The 25,023-nt window shown below is 40.4% G+C and overlaps 1 protein-coding gene across 1 annotated transcript in view; it reads left to right on the forward strand.

Moving 5' to 3' along the window:
• The first annotated feature begins 11,266 nt into the window (after positions 1-11,266).
• Positions 11,267-25,023, forward strand: part of ZDHHC17 (zinc finger DHHC-type palmitoyltransferase 17) — a 76,353-nt gene continuing 62,596 nt past the window's right edge. The window contains exon 1 of the mRNA XM_071799389.1: positions 11,267-11,428. Within this exon, the coding sequence (XP_071655490.1) occupies positions 11,366-11,428 (63 nt within the window). The 5' untranslated portion in view covers positions 11,267-11,365. The remainder of the gene's footprint in view (positions 11,429-25,023) is intronic.

The raw sequence follows: 25,023 nt of genomic DNA on the forward strand, positions 1-25,023 counted from the left end.
TCTGCCCATTTGTGCAGCTGGCTCTGCGTGGTCCTGTCCCTGAGATGGGTTTGTGTGAACTAGCTCTGCTAACCCTGGAGCTGGCAGCCTTAAGGTATTGGTATGATCCAACTTGCATCTGCAGAAGTGCTGTGGAGCGCTCCCACTTGGTCACTGCTTCTGCCACTCAATCAGCATGGCAGATCAATGCTGCACCAGAGGGATGCTGGAGTTCAGGTCAGCCTGTGCCTGGGCTCTCTGCCCTCTGCTTTATCCTGCAGAGCATCTCCTGTGCCTTCTCGCCACAGTAACAGATATAAAGGATTTTAGGCAGTTTTTTGGGGTTTGGTTCTCTTTTTCTTCTTTTTTTTCTTTTAATACTGTGTGAGAGGCAGAACCCAACCTTGTGATGACTGATAATTGCCTGAAGAAGGTGCAGATTATAATTTAAATTGTGTATCTGTTTTCTGATCTGCTCCAGTAGACTACCTTGGGCAAGAATGGTAGGACAATATTTGCCACGCAATTGTGAAGGAAAAGGAACCATTAAATGAGAAGAGAGGATTTAATAGATCTGTTCAGTAGATCAAGGAAGCACCAGCTTAGAGTGTCCCTGAGCCTTTCCTGGGGCTTCTCCCATGCTGTTCATGGCCCAAGACCCCATGACAGCCCCACGGGGCCATCAGCCCATGCCACAGCAATGCCACAGCAGGGCTGGTCTCCAGCTCCTCACAGCCCTGCCCTGCCCACCCCATCCCCAGGGTACTGCCCAATGCCAGGGTTAGGGCTGCTCTGGTGACCCCCCCAGCAGCCACCCCCTTCCCTGGCCTGCTGGGTGCTCAGGCAGCAGCAGCTCTGCTCCTTCATCTGGAGATGTGGGAGCTATGGGGAACAGTGCTAGGAACAATTATTGGGTTAAAAACTGAGAATGCCAGAAACAGGCTGCCAGGAAAAATAAAGACATTCATAAGACACTAAGCATATGGCTCCTAGGTCTGTATTACATTTCATTTCACCTTCATGGAATCAGCCCCTCTCCCTTTGAGACTGGCAGGGACTGGGTTAGTGTTACACAGGGGAGCTCACATCTCTGTAACAGCCAGAATATTCTCAGTTGCAATATGCCAACCTGCAACTTTGCAGATGAAACTGATTATTTTTGCTGTCAGCCCCCTTCTGCTCTATTAAAATTTAATTTTATGGTGCAACATTCCCTACAGACTTGTTTTGTCATTTTTTTCCAAGACATACTGGAAGCATGTATGTGCTTCTAGCAAATGCTGAAGCCTATGAGAAATAGCTTATAAAATAGCAGCAGCAGGCTATAGTATAAAAAACTGCTTACTTTTTTGTTACCGTATGATATGTGACCATTTGTAACAGTTTTAAAGCCCAGCTATATACTCATTTATTGAATACCATTCTGTGTGCCAAACCTTTTAGTTCCACTATATTAAAGTGCAAACGAGACTTTTTTCTTACTTTTTGGGATTGCTAAAAGTATCAGCAGTAAATGAAGCCCAGGGTGACCGAGGTCCTGATCTTAGAACTTCCCAAGAGTTGCCATTTCCCATTACCATCAAGATGTGCAGTTATAATGCTGTGAAATCTCTCAAGTGCTGGCACTTTTGAGAACAGGGGCTCAAAGAGTCTTAAACTTTGCAGCAACTCAAGGGAAGTCTGTCTTATCAAGCTGTAGGAATCATCAATGCTATTTTGACTGTGTTACCTCAGCATACGAAGGAAGATAACACAGTCGTTGCATTTAAAATGTTTTAGCATCTAGAGACTTTTCTTCAGAAAAGAATCGTGAAAGAGGGTTAAAGCATTCACTTATTTCTGGAATTATCTACATGACCTATGTTTTGTGATGTTTCTGATCAGACATGGGTTTTGATTTTCATCTGCAAGCTCAGAAGGGCAGACTTGGAATAGTGCATCTGTAGATTTCTGTCCACTCCTAACACTGATCTTCGCACAGCAGATTAGAGCTGTGTAACAGGGTTGCCAGCTTTAACGTGACAGCTCAGTTCTCCTGCACTTATTCTAAAAATGGTGCAACTGGTTCATTTCCTACAACTCCTTGACTTGATTATACTGCCTATACACCTCCCATGCATTTCAATGTCTTCAGTGATTCCCATCTAAACATAAAACTATGTGAACCCCAGTTTTCTTTTTAAAAGATTTAAATTTTCATCATGCAGCATCATGTTTAACATCTTGTACTTAATATTAGTGAATGTGTGTTTAAGTTTGCAGTTCAGATTGGCCATTTTCATCCAAGCCTTCTGCATGCTGTATTTTAGTTACTTTTGTTATTTTAAAACCTAATTGTGGGGATTATCTCTTCATTTAGTAGCTTCATTATTCTGGCAGTCATTATATGAATCTAATAAACGAAATCCAACCCTAAAACCATGTTAATTTTTCCCCAACTGTATCAATGAGTCAGTGAAAGAGATTGCTGCTCCCTGTATATCTTTTCTTAGTTAAGGGCAGATAACTGTCGGTGCTACCACACTTTCTCCTTGAAGGACAGCCTAGTTTATATCAGCACCTATGCACAGAGTACTTGCCTGTGTGCTGTGGTTATTAATTCATCATAAATTCAGCAGAAACCTAAACAATATGGTAATTCATGCGGTATTTTCCATCACAATTTTGAAAGCTTATAATGAGTGATGTTGGCTTATTTTGTCTGTCTTTAATTCCGATAATATCATAAATCTAAAGTACCTGCATAACGCAATTTAAATACTTCAAACAGCTGACTGTTTTCTACAAAATAAAATGCCATAGAGAAATAAAATATGTCCCATGAAAAGCAAATCGTGAGCCCTGAAGTGGTGAGGCAGTTGGACTACATTATTGTTCTAGGTCCCTTCCAAGTGATCTCCTCTCCTCTCCTCTCCTCTCCTCTCCTCTCCTCTCCTCTCCTCTCCTCTCCTCTCCTCTCCTCTCCTCTCCTCTCCTCTCCTCTCCTCTCCTCTCCTCTCCTCTCCTCTCCTCTCCTCTCCTCTCCTCTCCTCTCCTCTCCTCTCCTCTCCTCTCCTCTCCTCTCCTCTCCTCTCCTGCTCAATGAACGAGCAGGTCCATCTCTGGCAATGTGCTGTCCCTGACATGGTCTATAGGTATCCACTATCATGCCGCTAATGACTACTATTCCTGAAGAGGATTGTCACACCAAGTATTCCATGACCATGCTATTTACAAGAGTGTATTATTGTATGTTTAGGCATCACCTCAATCACTGAAAATTATTTGCATCCAGCTATCAAAATGTGATTTATAAAGGGGAAATTTGTTAACCTATCATGCTTCTCTGAGCTTGATTTAGAGCTAAGCAGGGAAAATATTTACTTAATTTAAAATCACGTACTAAAAATAGTTCATTTATTGGCTTTTATCCAAAGATGGTTACTTAAACTCCTAAGTGTGACTTTTTTCTTTATTTTATCACACAGCCCACTCCAACCTCAATTCCTGAGGAGGCAATATTTCATTAAAGGGCCACCATTGTTAAATATAAACTGCTTCATTCTCATTATTTTTAAAGTAGTGGAATGGCTTTTAGTTTTACTTTATTGGTTTGTTATTGGTTTTCAGTTTGGCAATGAGCTCCTACTTCAGCAGCTACTTGTGTTTCAAAAGTCTGTTCTTTGGGCATGTTCTGCACCTTCTCCAAAGGCAGCTGGAATAATCAATGCAACGGATGTAAAGAGAGGTCTGGGAGAACAAACTGACAGTGAAAACAAAACCAGCAAAGAGCAGAAGTTCATAAAGTATAATCCAGTTTTCAGTTTCAAGTCTGTTCAGTTTCCCTTACAAATATCAAGCATCATCCAGTATCAGCTGTTGGACAGGGCTGCATCACTGAAGTCCCAGGTTTGCCCCAAAGAATGAGTTCAGGTGGATGTGTTTGCAGAACAAACAGGTACACACAGCATGTTCCCAGATGTGCTAGATAAAGCACTTTAGGGGGAAACTCAAAGGAGAATAACAGATCCAGATTTAAAAATATTTTGCTAGACCTATGAGATATATTCAGTCTGAATAGAGGTAACACCAAGCAATAGCAACTTTGACTATAATGAATGAAGAAAGAAGAGATGGTGCTTTGACATTAAAGACAGAAGCAAAGCCATGAACATGATATGCTATGGTATCAAGAACAGACATTCAAAATACAATGAGTGGGAAACAGGAGCACATCATCTTAAAGGAAAAGAAGTGGGCATAAAAAGTCAGCTTACACGAAACCACTCATTTCCTGTACTTTTAACTCTATGAATCAGTGCAGAATTTGTCAGCATGTGGAATTGCATTAGCAAAGGTAATCACCTTGGGAAAGATTATTATTGTTTTATGTCATTCAAGGACTCTACATATGTGCTATTAGTAAGATTATTTTGGCAGACAAGAAATACACAATAAAATGACAAACCCACCAAAAATCTAAGAGCATGGGTGATATGCTTAATAACAGCCTACATTTAGTGTTCTCCTCTCTGACCGTGTTCAAATACTAAATCACAATTCCATAAAAAACTGTATGAAAGAAGAGCAAGTGACTGAAAGAAGCTATCCAGAAAAAGATGTTGCATTCACTGGCTGAATTTCTTATTGTTTTGAAATCCCAACTTTAATTAAGCCATTTAGGATTCCACAACTAGAACTTTTTTAATACATATTTACCATCTTGCAGTTTCTCACTGTTTTCTATATATGTTTATTTCATCAGCACTATATTTTAATAACTTTACAGGAAAAGCTCCCTGCATTTAATTTAATGTAGAGGTTTGGGGTCCAATTACGCTGCTGAAACCTACCTGTAGAAAAGGTTCCCTTTGAATGAAATGAATGACATCTTTCTCTGCTGCAAGGGCATTTCCAGCTTCCAATGGCCAAATGTAGAGTTTGCTCACCCTAGGAAAGTCAGGGTGTAATAGTACGGATATATTATTTTTCTGCTGTTTCCTAGCAAACAACATAATTCGGCCTCTTTTAAGACTAGCAACCCCCACAAGTGTTTCCAAGGGAGAAAGAGGCTGTGTAGGGGAAACATGAATTCGTCCTGTTCCACTGCCCAAGGAAGTGGTGGAGTCACCATCCCTGGAGGTGTTTAAAAGGCATTTATACAGGGTTCTTAGGGACATGGTTTAGTGCTAGAGCTAGGTTAGATTATGGTTGGACTTGATAATCCTGAGGGTCTCTTCCAATTGAAATGATTCTGTGATTCTATGATTCTATACGAATAGTCCTGCAAAAAAACTATCATCTGCGGATCAGTAGACAATATTTTGGCTTGCTATCCCATCCAAAGAAGCTCGCCTCCCAACAGATTTACTCAGGAGGAAAGGGAAGAATGCAACTTTCCATTTAGTATCCCTGTCCATGCTGAGTACACTCCAGGTCACCATGGTTGAGAGAGCACCCAAACATCAGATAATAGTTCAGCTAGGATTTTTCCAACATTTTTTCCCCTCTTCTAGGAGGATCATTGATACTGTATGGTATCTAAAACTGCTTGGCATGATACACAGAGGTATTTGAGAAATAGTAAAGGATGGTATAAATAGACACAGTGTCTGACTTTCCTCTCTTCACAACAATGTAAATCAAGATGACCAACATGGAAATTCAGAAACATATCGCTATAAAACTAGTGTAAGAGCGCTGCCAGGCTCTCTGGCGTGATCCACAGAAACAACCTACCTAATGTAGCCACTCTGACTCTTCCTTTTTGCCAGATGTGCAGGGAAGAGGAGCCTGACCATGCTCGGTAGCGAGGCAAATCACATCACTCACTGCTCACTTGTGCTAACAGCATTGACTGATGTGTGGCAGCACATTACACAACCACACAGTCCAGTCGCTGCTGTCCCCAGCGATCCTGGCTGACAGATGCTGCCATCTCCCAGTAATGACATCAAATCACCTCATGAGCCATTTCCTGAACTGCCATGGCTTTCAGCCCAGGAGGCTGAAGACTCTTGTTGCCTCAGAAGAGAGGGCTGGAGCCTGCAGTGGTTCAGGGTCTGACCCACAGCAGGATCTGACAGCTCTGCCTTCCAGCATAGAGACCTCTCTCAAGAGGATGAGGCAAATGTTTGGGAGCAAAACCAGGTTTAGTCACTCAGGTTTTATTCATGTCCACACAGCTGTCAGAACCCTGAAATATTATCACAGAAGCAGTGACTGCAGCTACAGGAGGCACTGTATCAACCAGATTCACTGTCTTTGATTTCTGGTATCAATGCTGCAAATTTAATATCCTCCTAATGCACTTGCTTAGAGAACATTTTTAGCTGGATTTCATTTTTAAAGACAAATTCCACGGAGCTGTTTGCGCAGAATGACTCAAAATACACTACGGCTTTCACCGAGGAGAAATGACTTTGATTCTCCTTATAAAAACTGGTTGTAGTTTGACTTCAGGTATCACTCCCTGCATGGCATAGGGGAAGAGCTGTTTGTCATCAGTTTAAATATATTCTTGAAGTTGCTAAACTGTGAATTTTGGGGCATCACAGCCTATCTTAAGCATAAGAAGGTATGAAAGGAAACCCAGCAATGATGTCATGATCTCGTCTCAGCTACAGTCATACGCAGTAGAGACACCTATCTTCAAAAAGAAAAATTGTCATACCAACATAGTTTTTTGTCCACATTTTTGTTCACACTGGATGGAAAACCGTCATTTGCGAACCTCTCCCTGTTATTGGAAGTGGATCACTTGTTTCACCTCAATTTTCCCTCTGGTTGTTTCCTGTTATGCTGAGAGAAGATCTAGTGAGAGTTCCTAAAAAATGCTAAGGGCCCTACATCATGGGATTAAAATGAAATTGCTGAAGCAGGTTTCACTGTTGCTGCCAGGCTTACCTTCCAATAGCCAAACCAGAAATATTGATGGAAGTGCGGTATATGAGGTGGACAGTCACAGCTCAGGGAGTGAGCTTCAACCAGGCAGATGTTGGGACAATGAGAAGATGCTGGCCCCCACAGAGAAGAAAAACCTACACGGCTAGTAAATAAAGGTATGTTTCTGAGCCTGATGCGTACTTTAATAGTCAAGAATATGGTAATGCTGCAGTACTTTGTGCTGCAGAAACACGTTACGGAAATGCTTCAAATAATCAGCAGCAGGAGCAGACTGGAGGGAAGGCCAAACTCACCCAGTCACCCATACTCACAGGCTTTCAGACACCCAAACTGGTCCAGACTGTGTGAGAAGTACTCTCCATCTAGGAGTGAATGCAGAGAGAAAGCATAGACTTGGAATGACACATTTTATACATTCATTTTGGCATATACAGCTAGATGGATGGATATAATTTCCAATATGAAAACCACGAGGCTCAAACAATAACATGACTAGAAAATGCAGTGTAGATAGCAAATAATAAAGATAGTTGCTCATTCTGATCGTAGCCCCTCTGCACACATACCCAGAGAACAGGAATGTGATATAGCTTTCCCAGATATTTTTGTCCCTGTCAGTGAAGCAAGTTTTTTGGGTGACTGTGTAAGGGAAAATTTCGGAGAGGCTTCAGTATGGTGGCAAATCCATCTCATGATGCTTTAAGTAGACAAGGATTAATGAAAACTGAAGAAAAATCACAGCTCCTTTAAATATATTCATTCTTGTAGGGTTAGGTAGGGTATTTTTGACCTAGCACCTATTTTTGTGCTAAGACGTTCCAATATTTGCAGTTTAAGTTTTGGCCTGCCAGGAGTGCAAATATTTAGCTTTAATTGCAAAATTTTAATATTTTACCTTTGCAAGCTTTTCACTGCAAAGGTGAACATTGTTCAGCTGCATTTTTAGCTGGTTTAAGTGGTAACACCACAATACAAAACTATCACGAGAACAAATACATTAAATGGGTTTTATTTCACTGTCACATTTCACAGCTTAGTGGAAAATCAGGACTAAAATAGCTGCACAGTCATCCCTAGCACTGAACTGTGTGTATGGATGTGTACTCTATAAATGTCTTGTCTCTGCTGAAGTAGTTCTCTTTTTTTCTTCATTAAAATAGGTAAAATTCATGCTGCAGAATAGTGAATCATAAAACTTTGTGCTATTTACTTCCCAGTTAGGCTGTGTTTTGGTTTACCTGAAAATTAAAAGGTGTCTAGACCTCATGTCCTTTTTCAGCGATTAATGTCAAACAAAACAAAGAAAATCAGTGTGTTGGTGGTATTGGTAAATTGTGTTTATCTTTTGTCTGACTAGAATCTAAAATAATTTTCTGGTGCATGCCATGTTTAGTCAATACTATAGACCTGTCCCTCTTGCACATCTAGTAAGTAACCAGATAGAACCTTTTCAGTCAATATGGAAAACATTTCACACATCAGCTATTGACCATTCAATGTGACCATGCAGAAGAGCATTTTCTGCCATTGATCAGCGATAATTCCTGGCATTTACAAGGTATCTTTAATCTGAGAGCTTTAAATTGCTCTGCAATTATGAGTTCTCAGAGTACCCCTCTGAAGTGAGTGACATAGTGTTTGATTTAGAAATGAGCAAAGTAAAACACAGAGGGGTAAGATAATTGTTTGAGGTCAGATAGTGACATTGTGGCAGAGTCCAGAAAAATTATCCAACTTTACAGCCTTTTAGATGGTGGAAAATAGGCACAAAATTTGTTACCAAAGCAGATTATCAGTTTTGTATCTGCAGTTCGCTTTGCACGGATGTTAACCTGTCTGTAATGAACATCTAAGACAGTGAAGAACCATATTTTTGTTACAGATCACAAAGCAGGGAATGACTGAAGTGTGGAAAACTTTTTTAACTTCTGAATCACTGCTACCTTTTGAATGAAGAACTCTAATGCAGAGACACCTCAGCACGTTCCCTTATTCCATTTCTGCTCTTACACGGTGGTAAAAGGGACACTCAGCTCTGAAGAAGGATATAGTCGGCTGCACATGAACTTCATACATGGACAAGGCCTCAAGTTTAATGTCAAAAATTCTCTGCACAGATGTCTCTGAGAACAGAATTGGTTTCAAAATGCATCAACCTGTGAAGAACAGGGTATAAATACCCAGAGAGATGTCAGAGTGTGCCTTTACAATGCAGTTCAGAGCCAGGGGATGAAGCACAGTTTCTTCAGACTTGCAAGGAAAAATAATCTGCATAGTAAAAACACTATAAAGATTTTTGGTTATTTTATAACCCTCACTTTTATACGATGATGAGGGAAGTACTGTAGCGATTGATAGGTCTATTTCTGGGGCTTGCAGGGGGTTGAAAGCACTCTTTTCTGGCAAATCAGATTACAAATAATATCCAAACTCAGGTACATTTAATAATACACACAGTTAAAAAAAATCCCCTCCCCTGTATACTCTGTGTCATCTTCTGCTCTTTTAGCACTTCAGTACCTTATGGTTCGAAGTCTGTACTTTTAGACCTGTTTCACACCCCCAGTTCCAAAATGCTATGTCATTCTTCTTGACAATTTTAAATTTAAATATATTCATAAAGTGAAAAGATATTTATGGTTTAACATTTTAATAATGCTGTAGGCAGATTTTATTAGTGCTTTTGTGCTACATTTTGTATGACACAGGAAAGAGTAATGAAGAGAATATCATTGTGGGTTTTTAGGCTTATGAGCTTAACGTATTATGACACAATAAAATGTATTATCTAAAGGTCCCTTTCTCATAAAGGCAAATGAGAGCACCATAGAGATGGCGATATAAAGCAGCAGTCAAATCAGTAATTTATAAAAGAAACCAAAGTTTGAAATAAAGAGATTTAGGATACCTAATCTTGGTTGTATGTGTATTACAAAGCTTTCAAGAACACGAACAAAACCAAACCCATTTTCCTGTTAGATGTAATTTGACCCCTGTATCTGCAGCGGATAGCTTGGCCATCTGGACAGTGTGTGGCAGGAGGTAAGAAATCACCAGCTGGGTACAAGTGGTTGGAAAGAAACCTTTCCAGACATCCTCAGAACTGTTAGGGTTTTTCAAACATTCTTGCAGTTGAGAGCAAAAACTTTATCACAACTCTCTTTAATTTCTTCCCATGCTTTCTTAGTGGGTATGAAGATAACATATTAGAAAACTGCACAGACATTCCATAGTCTGGAACCAAATCAACATTCAATGTGAAAAGCAGCTCTCCTTTTGCTTTCATTCCAAATTGTAACGAGCTTAATTAAGCTGAAATATCTCCCAAACCCCAAATTACACTAAATATTCATTTCAGAAGCCGATACTGATTATCTCCAGAAAGTAACATGCTTCTCCTGACAACTCAGTTGCTTGCAAAAAAAATTTGCTTTCCCTTAGTTTGGCCGCTGCCAACCTCAGAGCAGCCACCATGGAGCCCTGGGGAGACCGCAGGTCCCCAGCCCGCAGGGGACAAGGCCCCCTTGGGCAGCGGGCACTGGCCAGCCATGCAAAGGCAGTGGGGCAAAGGGGCAGAGAACCAGGGACCTCTCCCCTGGAGATGTGGCAAACCAGCCCCCCGGGGGAGGATGGTGGCCACCCTGCCGAGCCAGCTCCCTGTGGGAAAGCAAAGACATGGGAAAGCAGGATGTGCGGTTCCAGCCACCTGGATGATGAAGGAAGATCAATAGTAACATGACCATCTGTATGGTCGAAGAAGAAATAGTACTAACATAATTAGATCACAGCAACTATTCAAAATATAAAGGGCATTGGACAGGTTGTGCTGAAGTACGTTTCTCATAATTGTGAAGAGTGATAGCCCAGACTCGTGAGAATGGTATCTCGGGCTGGATGACCGCCCTGAGTACATGTGATGAGTGAATGTCGTTGGGCCTGGTCTGTGAATTAGTGGGAACGTAACTGAAACAGACATGAGCGTGGTGTGTTTTTAATAATAATTATTGATAAAAACATCTTAGTCCAGGTCCGTATCCGTAAATCCTATAAATTGTCAGTGGTTAATAAAGAGGGTCTCAGCCTGGCTCAGCTCTCTGTTATGCCCGGCGCTGCGCTCCTTCCTGAACAAGATCTCTGCCTGTGTGTGCATCTTTGCGTCCCGGTGCGCGTCGCTCCTCATCGCCGCCGCTCCCCGCCCCCGGCGGCCTCTACTCCCGCTCATTCCCGAGGCCCGTTAGGGCCCGTTGTGCCGCCGCCTGGCGCTCCCGGCACAGGCGTCTCCCCGACCCCGCCCGTGCCGAAGCGGCCGGGAGCGCCGGGCGGAGGCGGTGCCGGGGCGGGGACACCGAACCCCTCCCCGCGCCCCCGGGCCGCCCCGCGGGTCCGCGCCCTCCGCGCGCGCGAGCGCGGAGCGTGAGGAGCCGGGTGGTATCGCGGGGGGAAGGCGCGGCGGGCGCGCGCGCATTACCCGGCATGCAGCGGGCGGCGGGCTCGCACCAAGATGGCGGCGCCTCTGGAGGAGTACGAGAAAGAAGCGGGCTGCGTCCCCATCCTGCACCCGGAGGTCAGCGCACCCCGCCGGGCGGCGGGCAGGGCGCGGGCTCGGGGCGCGGCTGGGACGGCGTCCCGTCCGCGGGAGGGGCGGGGGCGAGGCGAGGCCAGGCCAGCGGGCGGGCGGGGTGCACGGAGGGCGGGAGGTTGCGCCGCCGCCCCCCGCTGCCGGCCTGGGTGTGCGCGGCGGGCCGGGAAGGGCCGGTCGGGGTGGAGGATGCGGGTGTCGGTGGCGCGGAGCAGGGCAGCCTCCGCCGCGGGCCCTCCTGTGGCGACGTCCCTGGTGGTTCCGCCTGGCAGCGGGCCGGGGGTTGAGGCAGCCGGAGGTCCGGCCCGCCGCGACCTCCGCCGTTCTGCCGCGGGCAGAGCGGCCCCAGGGCGGCACCGGCGTCCCCGAGCAGTAACGCTCCGTGCCCGGCCGGGCTCGGCGCCCGCCCCCTCCGCCCCGGGGGGGCTGCGGCCCGGCAGCCCTGGGGGGCCGCGGTTCAGGGGAGGAGGAATAAATGTCTCCTCTGGCGTTTGGCTGGCACTGGCCTGCGGGTTCCCTGCAGGTCGGGCCTGGTCCGATCCGGCCCCGCGCTCCCTGGGTGGCGTGAGGTTTATTTTGAAAGCAAGCGATCTGTCTATTGCAATGTACTGGCCAGGAGGTGGGAGGAATGTTTACAGGTAACATGTAGAGGTCGTTTTGTGTCGTATTTTTACCCTTCTTTTGTGCCACCCACTTTTGGCAGCAGCAGGCTCACATTCTTGAGGACTAGTATGATTGTTTTGAAATGTATTTTAAACAGTTTAGAAAGCCTTTTACATGCGGGCTTGTCGCCTGATACATTAAGGATTGTAAGAATTGATTTTTCAGCCTACGTAAAACATCAGTGCATATGCCAGGCGGCAGTTTTTGCTGAACAGATGGTACGCTTTTTCCTTAAACAACGTTTTAAAGATGGTTTTAGTTTTCTTGATGGCTGAAGAGCCTCTATAGGCCTCTATATGCAATTGTGTATCCTACCCACTTTTCTCTACCTCTCCCAAACTGTGCTCTCTTACGGCTTTAAAATATACCCGTCTGTTCTGAAGGTTAAGTAGTGAAGTGATGCACTCCAAATAAGTGTTTTGATTTTTTTTTTTTTTTTTCCAAAAGTGTTGTGCAAAGACCAATGTTATGTGTTTCTTCAGACTAACTGGAGAAGTACTTTTATTTGCAGTGTCTGATGTTTTTCAGAAGTGACGGAAGTTTTCAGTAATGATCCTGACTGTGGGATGTTGATGTTCTTTGAAAGAAAATGTTCTTAACTTGTGGAAACCTTAAATGGGCAGTCTAAAACTAATAAATGGAATAAAAAACATTTATAGGCTGCTAGAAAACCATTGTGTTTTGAAGATTGAAGATTAGCATTTTTTATATTACTATTGAGTAATTACTCAATAGTGAACAAAAACATCCCAATTTGAATTGATGATTTTCACTAGTTAAGCAATCCAGTAGAATTTTTTACTATTCCTTTGGTGTGTAAAGTTGAGTGTGTGTACAGAAGATGGGGAAGCAAGTTAATATGTATTGTGTGTTGTAACACCAATCTGAATCTTTTAATATGCAATGAATATCACTTGTCCGACTAGTCTTGAGGGTTTTTAATTTGATTTTTCTGGAAATACGGAGTGTCTGACTAGATCTTATTCACAGGGTAGTATTTACATGGATTTCAGTGGGTGTTCCATTAGTCCTTAAAATCCCTTTGTGCAGATAAGCTTTAAAAGAAAAGAATGTTTTTAATGTTGATGGCGAGACTGACTGTTAAAAGAGCATTTCTGGAGTGTTTGTTAAAAGCTTGAGGATTCTGTACCATAGCAGAGCTTTATTGTTCAGTGGGCAGGTCTGTGACAATGTAGTGCATCTGTGTTCAGTCATTTTTGAAGGTCAAGGCCCTTAACACTCAGTGATTTACACTTTTTAAGAAAATAGCACCACGTCCTTATGTAAGTGGTGACATTGGAACATATAAGCAGTTCTTACATTTGTATACATGTAAAACAGATGCTTTTTATAGGTCTGTCAAAATCTTTCCCAGTTTCTTATATGTCAGGCTGCTGTTAACCTGTCATGCCTCTTAAAAAATATTTTTTCTGTGCTGCCTTTTTTTTTTTTTCATTGAAGTGAGGTATTTGCTTCTTGCTGTCTTTTCGTTTTGATTAACTTGGATTACTGTCAAGGTATTTTTAAAGGGCTTTTTTTTTTTTTTTGTAGATAAGTGTTTACTTTTATATGGGCTCTATGGCTTTGCATTTTGCCATGAGATATTATGAACACAGTATTAATGTTGTAGGAAAGATGGTCTTGGGCATAGTGAAAAATTACTTAAATACTGGAGTGCTGGAAGATCTTTTGAATTATGTTAAGCTGAACCTTTCACAAATAAATAAAGTTATTTTGGTAAGAAGAGGTAGAAACACTGCTTAAAATGTGAATGCTCTAGAAAATGGATGATGGGACTGCTTCGGGTGCGTTTTGTGTAGTATCTTGCTGACTGAGTTCATGGGGCTCCCTCCCTGCCACATGAATGCAAGCTGAACTTATATCACAGACTCTTGTTTCAAAGGATATTTATTCTTCTTATCACAAGTTCGGTTTAGTATGTCAGTGTAGATCCCACTGTTTTCTACTAGCATTGTTGTTAAGGTTATTAGTGGAACAGAGCAGTGTATAGATATCATTTTAGTGGTGAAGTACAACAAATAACATCAATTGCTCATGTAATACTCAAAGAATGTGCTTATAGTATATAATAAATGGATGGAGAGCTGCTGGCTAACTGGTATATCTTGGAAATAGTTGCTAGAGCAAATTATTCGTGAATGTCATTGTTCCTGAAAGTCTTAGAAGAGTTAATATACTAGACTCTTTTCATGAATGATTTGGAAGTAATAACAAAATTGTCATGAGTGAAACTTACAGATGGACAAGATGGCTGGGCACTAAGCAGGAAGGATGGAACAACTGTAGAAAAACATCTAGAATTCATGGATGCTAGTAAAACAAAGTGCATCTCAGTGCAGCCATATTTGAAGTAATGTGTTGAAGATAAAGAACACAGGCATGAGATTGTATCCTAAAATTTATTGTCTGGTAGGATTTAAATATGAACAAGCAGTTCAGCATAAGCTCTCAGTGTAATGCTTTGATTGAAAAATATGTAATATATTCCTTGATTTTTTTTTTAAGGTGGTTTACTGATTAGGAAAAAGATAATGATTTTTGGCTGAGTATGTGGTAATAATAATGATGAAGTTTTGTCTTTAGTAGTCATTGTTAAAGAATGAAGAGTGTGGAAGGGAGTTAAGAATTATTCTAATAATGCCTTACAGTGGAAGGGTTGAAAAAATGCTGTTCACATTATCAGAAAGAGTGAGAAACACCTTTTTTGTCCCATGTAAATACTTCCTTACTGAGGTGCAGTCCTTTATTCAGTTTATACCTAGCAAAATCCAGCAGCTGGAAAGTGAAGCTGAATCAAATTGAAGGGCAAAAGTGGTAAATGGTGAGGGTGAGTAATCATTGTGACAGAGAAGGGAGGGTGATGATGATTGTCCAGCTCTTGATGTTTTCAGCTTGAGTTTGGATGTCTTTCTAGAGACCAAATGCAAGCTTTTGAGTTCCAAACATGGATGACAGGGTGGTGCTTTAAATCCATTAATACAACAGAGTATAGATGACGTTGGGGTGACTGATTCTGTGAGTGATGTGCCATGTCTTTAATATACATGAGTTTCTTCAGCAGGATTGTGAAGTGCACAGATGAGCAAAGAGGGGAAGGCCTGTGGGTGTAGATCTCAGGGTGGACATGGCATTGGCTGACCTACAGTGTGGTGTGCTAGCTCCATTGTAAGAGATGCAGAACACCCCAGGATGGCCAAGTTACACTGGACTTTCTGGTGAGACCCCACCTGGAGTCCTGCATCCAGCTCTGGAGCCCTCAGCACAGGAAAGACATGGACCTGTTGGAGAGGGGCCAGAGGAGGCCACAGAAATGATCAGAGGGCTTGAACAGCTCTGTGAGGACAGATTGAGAGTTGGAGTTCTTCAGCCTGGAGAAGAGAAGGTTCTGGGGAGACCGTATTGCAGCCTTTCAGTACTTAAAGGGAGCCTACAGGAAAAGATGGAGACAGACTTTTTAGAAGTGCGTGTTATGACAGTACAAGAGGTAATGGCTTTAAACTAAAAGAGGGAGATTCAGGCCAGATGTGAGGAAGAAATTTTTACAATGAAGGTGGTGAAACACTGTTCCAGGTTGCCCAGAGAGGTGGTAGATGCTCCATCCCTGGAGACATTCAAGGCCAGGCTGGACAGGGTTCTGAGCAACCTGATCTAGTTGAAGATGTCCCTGCTCATTGCAGGGGGGTTGGACTAGCTGAGCTTTGAAGGTCCCTCCCAACCCAAACTATTTTATGATTCTGTGACTGAGGAGTCCCTGTTAATTTGTTTACTTCTGCCAGTATTCAGGCTTCTGGTGACACAGTGGCAAGCTCTGCTTCCTTTTATACAGTGTAGCCCTAGTATGGGAGTGCTGCTCCTGCTGTTGTACTTGCTGTTCTTGGACCAAATTATTTTAATAGGCTGCCTGACTTCAAATTCCTTGCATCCTCTAAACAAGAACAACTTCCTCACTGTTCTGTGGTAGGTGATGGTAAGCTTGGATGTTTTATTCTAAAATCCAAGAATGGGAAAGGGTATCTTTAGGAAATGGATTTTGTTTGTATTGCTCCTTTTGGTTTGGAAAATGTTGTTTGTGTGTGGCCTAATATGGCCTGAACTGTCAAACGTATTTCAGCTGTTCAAGGCTGCATCTCTTCTTAAATGGTCAGAACTGTTACTGAGGGGGAAGCTTTGTTTTGTTACTGCTATCTAGTGCATTCACCAGTGTGGTTAGGTTGTATGGGATATGTTTGAGAGAGATGAAAGTTTTTGACTGTCACAGATTTCTTCTGGCATTAGAAAATCTTGGCTGTGGAAGTGTTAACTTTGTTTTCTCCCTGTGGTTCAATTTGTAACTACCTGAGAAGTCAGAAATACCCTATCTCCTTGCATTCCTTGGTGGCAGGGTGAAGAAAATAGGTAAACTTATTGTAGACATAATCATAGGATGATTCTGTAAATCACAGGGTGATAGTTTTTGCTCTGATTTCTTCTGTTTAAGAGATCAGTGAAGGCCTGATTTTGCAGTCTGACTCTATTACCTGTCGGATTCTGTTGCTATTGTTGGGGCTGTATTGTGGTGCAGATTGTTCTGAATTGTCCTGCAAAGGTATGAGACTTACTCTGTAGTTTAGTCAGGATCGCTCCAGGGGCTAAGCTTACATTTGTGAGCTCATTCGAAGATAGGTTATTGTTTATTGTGTTACTTAAAAAGGACAGAACCACGAAGTCTCAGACAAATTAGCATGCTTAATATTGAAAGTTGAGTCTTACTTAGGAAAGCATGGTTGCCTTCAGAGTTTGAGACCAGAGGAGGCTGCAGATGTAATCCAACCTTCTAATGCAGGCATTGAGGGGGTTTTAATGAACTAGTTCTTTTTATAGACAGCATACTACTTATAAAGTAAAAAAAGGAATTAAGCGAAATCCTACAGTAACAGATAATATTGTATAGCAGGGCAAGTTGCCCCCAAATTTGATTAATCTGCTTAAAACTTAAACCTGTTTCTAGTCTAAATTTAATTTGTTTCTGTTCATTACATCTTGAGAGTTATCTATCCAAATATAAGTCTGTCTGTATTTATTTAATATGTTGATGATTATCAGATCCCTGCACTGGTGTTATGGTCTACAATCCTACTGACCCTTTTGAGTCTCTCATTAAGTTGGATTCTTTCATTATTTCAGTGTTTTTGTGACATTGCTCTGAGTGCAATAGCTGTTGTACTAGTGAACTTGAGAACAGAGCACTATTCTTACAGTCACGCCAGGGCCAGTTGTAAAGCAGTTTTTACATTCTTACTCAGCATTCCTCATTTGTATAGAGGAATTGCACTAGCTTTGTTGGGAACTGCATCACACTGGAAGCTTATGCCCAGGTGACTTTCCACCTCTAAGTCTCTTCAGTGCTGTCTGTATAGTCTTCTGGATGGGTTTTCCTTTTAGATATGACCTTTTCTTAAAAAAACAAAAAACAAAAACAAACAAACAAAAAAAACAACAAAAAACAAAACAAAACAAAAAAACTTTATTTTGTCTTGTCTCAAACTTCCCCAAGTAATATAGGCTACATCGTATTAGAAATAGTATTTTTTTATCTCTCTTTTTCCCCCTCACTCCAAAACTTATTTCTAACTGCTGTTTACTCTAAGGTTGCAGGGCAGCCATGGAGTAGAGTGGGGTCAAAATACGAGAGCAAGAGCCTTTTTTGGCCAGCTTAGTCGTTAACTAGGACAGTATGTATAATAGTCACAAAATCAATCGTAAGAATAAAGCTTGTACATCTCTAGTTTTTAATACATGCAAGACAGGCCACATTAACTTTCTTTATATTCTGTTTCCTTAGTCAAAATATCAGACAATATTAAATCAAACACTTTTTACATTAGCTGTGTTTGACCATTACTACTACTTTATCAACTAAAAGTGCTGGGTTTATTTTACTGTGAAGCCCTGGTAATTAGCATTACTAGTCTTTTTTTTTTTTTTGCTTGTTTGTTAATTCTATATCAAATTTAGAAAAGTCTGCTATGACTTGAAATGGTAACCATTTATAACCCATGTTATCTTTTATCTAGATCACTTCAGTCTTAATGAAAAGCAGTGTTTACGTGTTTTGAACTATATAGTTCACCTAAACAACCTGTACTTTAAATAAGTTAAGTAATATTTGTTGTCATATTAGAAAGCATTTTATCATGTGATTTACATTTTCTGGCTTCTTCCTCAACCATTTTTGTTCTGCATTTTTTGAACATTTTCAGATTTTGTTGTGTTCTTATTGACAGTTCTATCATTTTTATGTTGTAATCTTGACAACTTTTGTCCTTTTTTTTGGTGGTGTTAGGATGCTGCTTTCTTTTCTATGGATAGGGTTGTCTTGTATCCTTTTACTTGTCTTTCAGTTTTCTATATTTTTCTAATTTGTCATGATCATTGTCAATGCTTCTCCTGACATTTCTATAATTTTTTTTTTTTTTTTCGTTTTGCAGTTGTTCTCACTTCCCTTGTAAACTGTGCAGTTTTTCACCACTCTGGGCTTTTTTCAGTGGTAACGTCATGGCTTCTCAGGCATCTAGTAAAACACTTAAATTGTAAATAGTTGCAGTCTTTTTTTCTTCTACATATTTTCTCTTTATTTGGACAGTAATTGATTTTTAACTTTCTGGACCAGGCCCTCTTAAAGCATCAGTCATAAATGTCTGGTTTGACCTGAATTTGTGTTGTCTCAGTTTGCTGTTACTTGTGAAGCACAGATGCTTTCTCAGATTTCACAGAATTTTAGTCTTTGAACAGCATTTGTTTCACTGTGTTTACCTTTTTGCTCAGGAAAGTAATGAGACAGTATAAATCTGGAAGAGGTTTACATTTTAACTTTGCAGAATTTGGTTTACAGAATTAAAGAGAAAAATGTTTGCTGTCTGCTTGAAAATTGGATAATATTGTCATTGATACTGACATGTTTAGATGGGAGCAGCCTCAGTAATTGCTGTTTCAGCATGCACACTGTCCTCTGCTGCTTTTCAAAGACATAAGAGATAAAGATTTGACTTTCACAGCATCCCTAGAGTTAAGAGAAACACTGGGATCTGTTATAAATGAGACTGTAGAGTGAAGTTGAAAGCTTTTTCTGAAATCAGAGGGAGTCTGGCTGAATTGAACCCTCAGGCCTGTCACGTCCAGTATGTGGTGTAACGTTAGACTACAATTTGTTTTGTGCAATTTTGAAATCTAGTAATTTCTTCCTACCCTTGTAGGATGCTGTGAGGTCTTTAGAAGTGTTTTATTGATTATCACTGTAAGGGAGGAGGTACCAAAAATGGAGGGTAGTGGGAATGCCATGTTTGGAGCTGGGAAGGCTGCCCAAGACCAGGGGAAGATGAAGATGACTCAGTGAGGAGGGAGCACAGTAGCAAGAGAGGAAGAACATTAGAGTGTGCTTTGAAAACACTTTTATCGCTGACTTTGAAGGATGTGGTTTTGCAACTGAGTTTAAGCTGCCCTAAAGCCATGGTGGAACCCATACATAGTCTCTGTTCTGCTTCCTGGGGTCAGCTCTTGCAATTGTGTGGCCAGTAGGTGAACTGAGATACTTCTTGCTTTGTGAGTCTGTGACCTTACCTAATTGAAGAAACCATTACTGCACTGTTGTGAGAGCTGGTAAAAGGTAATCAAGAATGTGCAACCAGGACTGTGAGTGTGACCACTGCTTCTGATGGCAGGGCAGTTTTAGTTTGCCTTACGCTTAGTTGTGAAATCTGCCTTTAAGCACTTGCAGATGCACACATCTGCCAGTGATGCTTGTCTGGTCCCAGGATGAGCCAGTTCAGGGAAGGAAATCAGTAGAAAATTCATCCCATACCAAAAAAAAAAAAGTGATTAACTTTCTGCCAGTTCACAAAACATACTCATTGTAGGATCAAGTGCACTACAGTACTGACAAAAGGTAGAAGTTGAGCTGGTGTGACCAGTTTGGAACATTGGGAGTTGGATAGACTGTGACTGTTCATAGCTCTCAGACCACAAATTTCCTAAACTGTCTCTCATATGCTGCAAAAAATTGACTGTCAGCATGCCTAGAAGCACCTTGCATTCACTTCTTGCATTCACTTCCTTGTTGTGGTAGATGAACCACCCTGTGTTTATCATAAGTGGGAATGAGAGTTTGCTTAGTTAGCTATGGATTTGAAGCTCCATTTGCTGGTTCAAGGCTGTGGTGGGAACAGTGAATTCAAGTTTTCCATGAGGACTGAGTGCAACTTGTACTAAGTGCTAAGGAGAAAAGAGGGTCTGTAGGTGGACTGACTCTTTATTCTGTCATGTACACTTGCCAGTGCTCTAATTCTTGATTCAATTTTTTCACTGTTCCTCAGAGATGACTTAATTGTAGATTCACTAAGCAGCATAATTTACATTTGAGTGTGACTTTGGCAAATACTTGCTGAATAAAGTGGAATCTTCAGTATACAATTTTTTTTTTGATATGTAAGGTTACAAAGTTTGAAAATTGAACAAAAAGTCTTGATATATAAAAAAAGACTTTTCAGATAATCCTTCTCTGGCAGTTTTAAAGAGAGTATTGTGGGTTTTTTATTTTGTTTTGTTTTGGTTTTGTGTATTTTTTTCCTTTTCTTTCTTTTTTCTTCAAATAGTTGAGAATCAGGATTGAACTAGATACGTATTTAAGTGCTTTTTTGAAGTTTAGCACTTTAAGAGTGAAGTGCATAATCAGTTTTAAGTTACTCTTGTGTTGACTGACTACTAAGGCTAATTCTCAGGGATTTCTTATTTTGAGAGGTCTGCAAGCTCAAATACTCTGAGACGCATTTAAATCACTTGGAAAAAAGTACAGTTTTGTGTTGAAATCCTAAGATTTTGGCTGAGAACACAATGAAAAGAAAGACTGAAAATATGTGTGTACATGTTAATGCAAGTTACTAAATTAAACAAAACTTTAAGCCTTAAACCATAGTATTGTAAGCTTTTAATTTTTTTTAACCTTTACAAATGCTAGTAAACACAGCTGTTTTAAATAGCGCTTGCTGTTAATGCTATGTGTGCAAATACAAGGTCTTCTGAAAAGCCTACTTGTGAAGCTATTACTTCCTAAAGTGTAACACTGTTCAATTTAGGAGCATCTCTAAGTAAATGACTAGAAAGCAGCAGTCAGTTGGTTATGGACACTTGCTTTAAAGGAACAAAATTTACTGGTTACCAGCTGTGCCTTAAATCACGTGATCTCTGACCTCTGCATAAAGTGGTTGGATTAAGGACACAAGTTGAGCATCTCTAACTCGTTGTTATGTAAAAAAATTAGATCTACATTGGAGAGTACACGCAGGATTATTCTCTGTGTGTGATGTCTGACTTGCTTGTGTGTGAAACTCTGTATCAACAGAAGGACTACTTTATCATGTTTGAGATGAGGCTTTTCTTAATTTATTTTGCTGCTTTTTAAATAAAACATTTTCAACTTAAACTATAACTTGCTTAGAAAAAAGAATCAGTGTTAGGTTCAGATTTTTTTCCATTGTGTATGTATTCTTTATTTGGCTTCTCCAGGGATTTTCATAAATGTGTCTTTTCTGTTATTGTGTCAAGAAATGGTGCAAAGAGGCCAAAAATTTAGAAGGGAAACCGAACAGACTTCACAGGATGCTGTTGAATGTGAAAAGTAATGGAAAATGGTGACAGAATTGGCATTGAATGGAAGGATTTTTTTGTCATGTCATACTCATTTTGTATAATTTGATGCTGTAGTAGGGGGCAGGGAGAGTCACAGCATAGATTGTAAGGGTCAAAGTAAGGCAAGTCCAATAGTATGTATGTGCAAGCCAAACACTGAATGGTGGTGTTATATTTTGGTTTTTGTTTGTGGTTGGTTTGTTTGTTTGTTTTTTAAATATGCAAGATGACCAGCTAAGATGGGACTTACTGTGTTGCAGAATTAGGTGAATTGATAGGGAAGATATAAACTTCAGAAGCTAAAGTTCCATTAAAAATGTTTAAAAAAAAATCAACAGTATCTTTTTTTAGGAATGCAATGAATTGATTTGCTTGTACTTACTTTGTGAGTGCTTTTCTATTAACGCTAACTCATGAGTGGCTAGTATTTATGTGTATACAAACTAATGTGGGTGTTTACAATATGCAAATTACTATAAATAAATTTGTCTGTATAGATTCTTACACTTTTTTAAAAGTAGGAGGAAAACTGGGAAAGCTTACTAAAAAGGACTATATTCTAGCATATTAAGAACAGATAAATTGCAGACACAAATACAGGGGAAGGAATTCTTCAATATTAACTTCCCGTAGTCTCTATAAAATATAACACACACACACACACAAAGGATTATTTTATTATTTGGCTTTCCTGAAATAGTATGCCTAGCTGCAGTCACTTCTAATTTTATCATGATTCTGCAGCCAGATATAGAAATAGTATAGTCATCAATTACAGAAAATAATTATGATTTCTTCCATTTTCATTAAGAAAGGCAAGAGTATGCAATATTTTATGGAAGGTAATGCTTTTATTTCTACGTTTTAATTTTAGACCTTGTTAGTATTTTCTTGGTCACCATTCAGAATTTGACTGTCTTGACTTTGGTCATGGTATCACTTCCTTTCAGCAATATTGCATAATGTTAAAGGAAAGGCAGTTCTAGCCATCTGTCAGTGACTACCAGAGCCATGTGTAGCAGCTGTAAGCAGCAGTATTTTCCTCCCTCCCTTATGTCCAAGCAGGCATATTGACCTATTCGTATCCTTCTGCTATACAGAATTGCAAATTATGAAATTGCTGTCTTAGAATAATTCAATCTTGGGCATTTTATTCTTTCATGCATAACTTATTTTTTCTATGAACACTGCTCTTAGAATTCATCTTGAGCTTATTTCAGTTAGGCTTTTTTATTGGAAAAGATTAAAAGTTTTGAGTATTGAGGGGAAATAAGCATAACTTGTGTATTTGGTTATGAGGAGAACTGATTGGGAATGCAGGTATTGCTAGTGCTCATTCTTCAGAGCTGTGTGTACTTTTTTCTCCTCTGCACTTCTTCCTTTTTTCTTTGGAGTTATCTTTCATATTTTGCTTTATCTTCTGTCTCCCCTTCTTTTTGGTCCAGTTTTCCAGAGGAGGTTCCCTTTTTCTCTGGTACCATGTTGTTTCTTTTTTCCAAAACATTTTTTTTTCCCCCAGCCTTAATCTCATTCTTCTGAGTTTTTTTCCTACCCTGCATTACTTATGCACCCATGCAAGTAATCTACACATTTTGTGACTAATGAGTAATGACGAACTAGTCACAGATGCATATGAGTGATTAGGGCACTGTCAAAGGATAGGCACTAAAGTGGGAAGCTCATCTAGAAGAGTGACCCTTGGCAGTAATTGAAGAACCCAATTTGTTTTTTATAAATAAGTAAAATCTGTCACTCTTGCAACCTTCCAAGCCAACTAACTCTACAGTTTCTAAAAGTAGCATCATTTTTTCATCCTGTGAGTCTGGCTGCTTTGAATATTTAAAAGCTGAAGTGTGTTGTTCCATGATTACTTAGTCAAATTAACAACTGGCAGATGCCAAAATGTTCTTGCTGCTTTCTCTTTACTTGCTCTCCCTCTACCAGTGGTTCTGGAGCCTGTCTTTTCACAGGAGAAACAGATTCAACTTGCTGTCCCAGTAAAAGAAATATTTCTTTCTGTTTCCTCTTCATTTTTTTTCCCCTGTAATGAGTTGAGTGGGCTTGCTGTGACCACAGCTCCAAGTACCAAAGCTATAGCTTGAGTTAGGCAGCAGGAGCACAGAGCCAAGAGCAGTAGGGGAGAGTGGGCAGAGAAATGACCTTTCTCTTTTAGCAATGGTAAGCTGCTAATTTGGCTCAAGTCACGCTTGGAAATGATTCCTTGAAGCAGGATGAAGTGAGTAGAGATTTAGCGTTTACAACCTGCCTGTTGTAAATCATTGAAATCGGGCCTCTGCTCTACTGCCTTCTGTTTAGTTTTCCTGACTTTCAGCTGGGAGGGAGCTGTTGTCAGTAGAGATCAAAATATCAACAAATAAATGCATTTGGATTTGAGTTTTTCATCTTTGAATGAGCTGTTAGTGGCTTTTAACAGTGGACCGTCATTGTAAAATTAAGCTCCTGGAGTAAATATTTTCATCATAAAAGGAAAAATATTTTAACATGTAGGAATATTGTTGAAGCCATTTGTGAATATGTTAAATGTTCTAGGTTCAAAATGTTAATTGTTACTTTATTAACAGTCTTTCATATGTTTAGAAAAATTGTAGTAGTTTCAAGAATTTTAACTATTTTCATAAAATTTGTGTGAGGGTGTATGATTTTGGAGGAGGCTTATTCTATCCTGTTTTAGGTGAGAACCTAAAAGCCAAATGATGACAATGAAGTTCTGTGAAAGGTGTGATCTAAACATTCTGTACATCGTTTTTCACTTTTTTAATGCTTATGCCTATTCCTTTAGTAATAGTGGGCAAGTAATTTAGATCAGTATAGGATTTTTAAGCAGAGCTTTCTCTTCTGTCCAAGAGGTTGGTGGAAATAATCTGTATTTTTGTGCGTTTTAATCTTCTGTTAAACTCTAAAAATAGATGTCGTCTGAACATCATACTTATGATTTTTTTCTAGCTTAGCTGCTCAGGCAGAATGACTAAGATTGGGCAAATTCACCCCAGATGTCACAGGACTGTGCTTAGTCCTGCTGGGGCTGAACAGAAGCTGAGATGCCAGGGCACAGATGGTTTCAGTTTGTGAGCTATGTCTGCGCATGTTACAGCAGCACTTGGTGGTGTGGCTGCCTTGAAGCCCTTATATTTGGTAGCCATGCATCTGGAGAGATTGTGTTTGACATCCACAGCTTTTTAAATAGCAGTCTTTAAAACTGCTATGCTAAACATTAA

The sequence above is a fragment of the Patagioenas fasciata genome, chromosome 1, assembly GCF_037038585.1.
Source record: "Patagioenas fasciata isolate bPatFas1 chromosome 1, bPatFas1.hap1, whole genome shotgun sequence".
Taxonomy (NCBI): Eukaryota; Metazoa; Chordata; class Aves; order Columbiformes; family Columbidae; genus Patagioenas; species Patagioenas fasciata.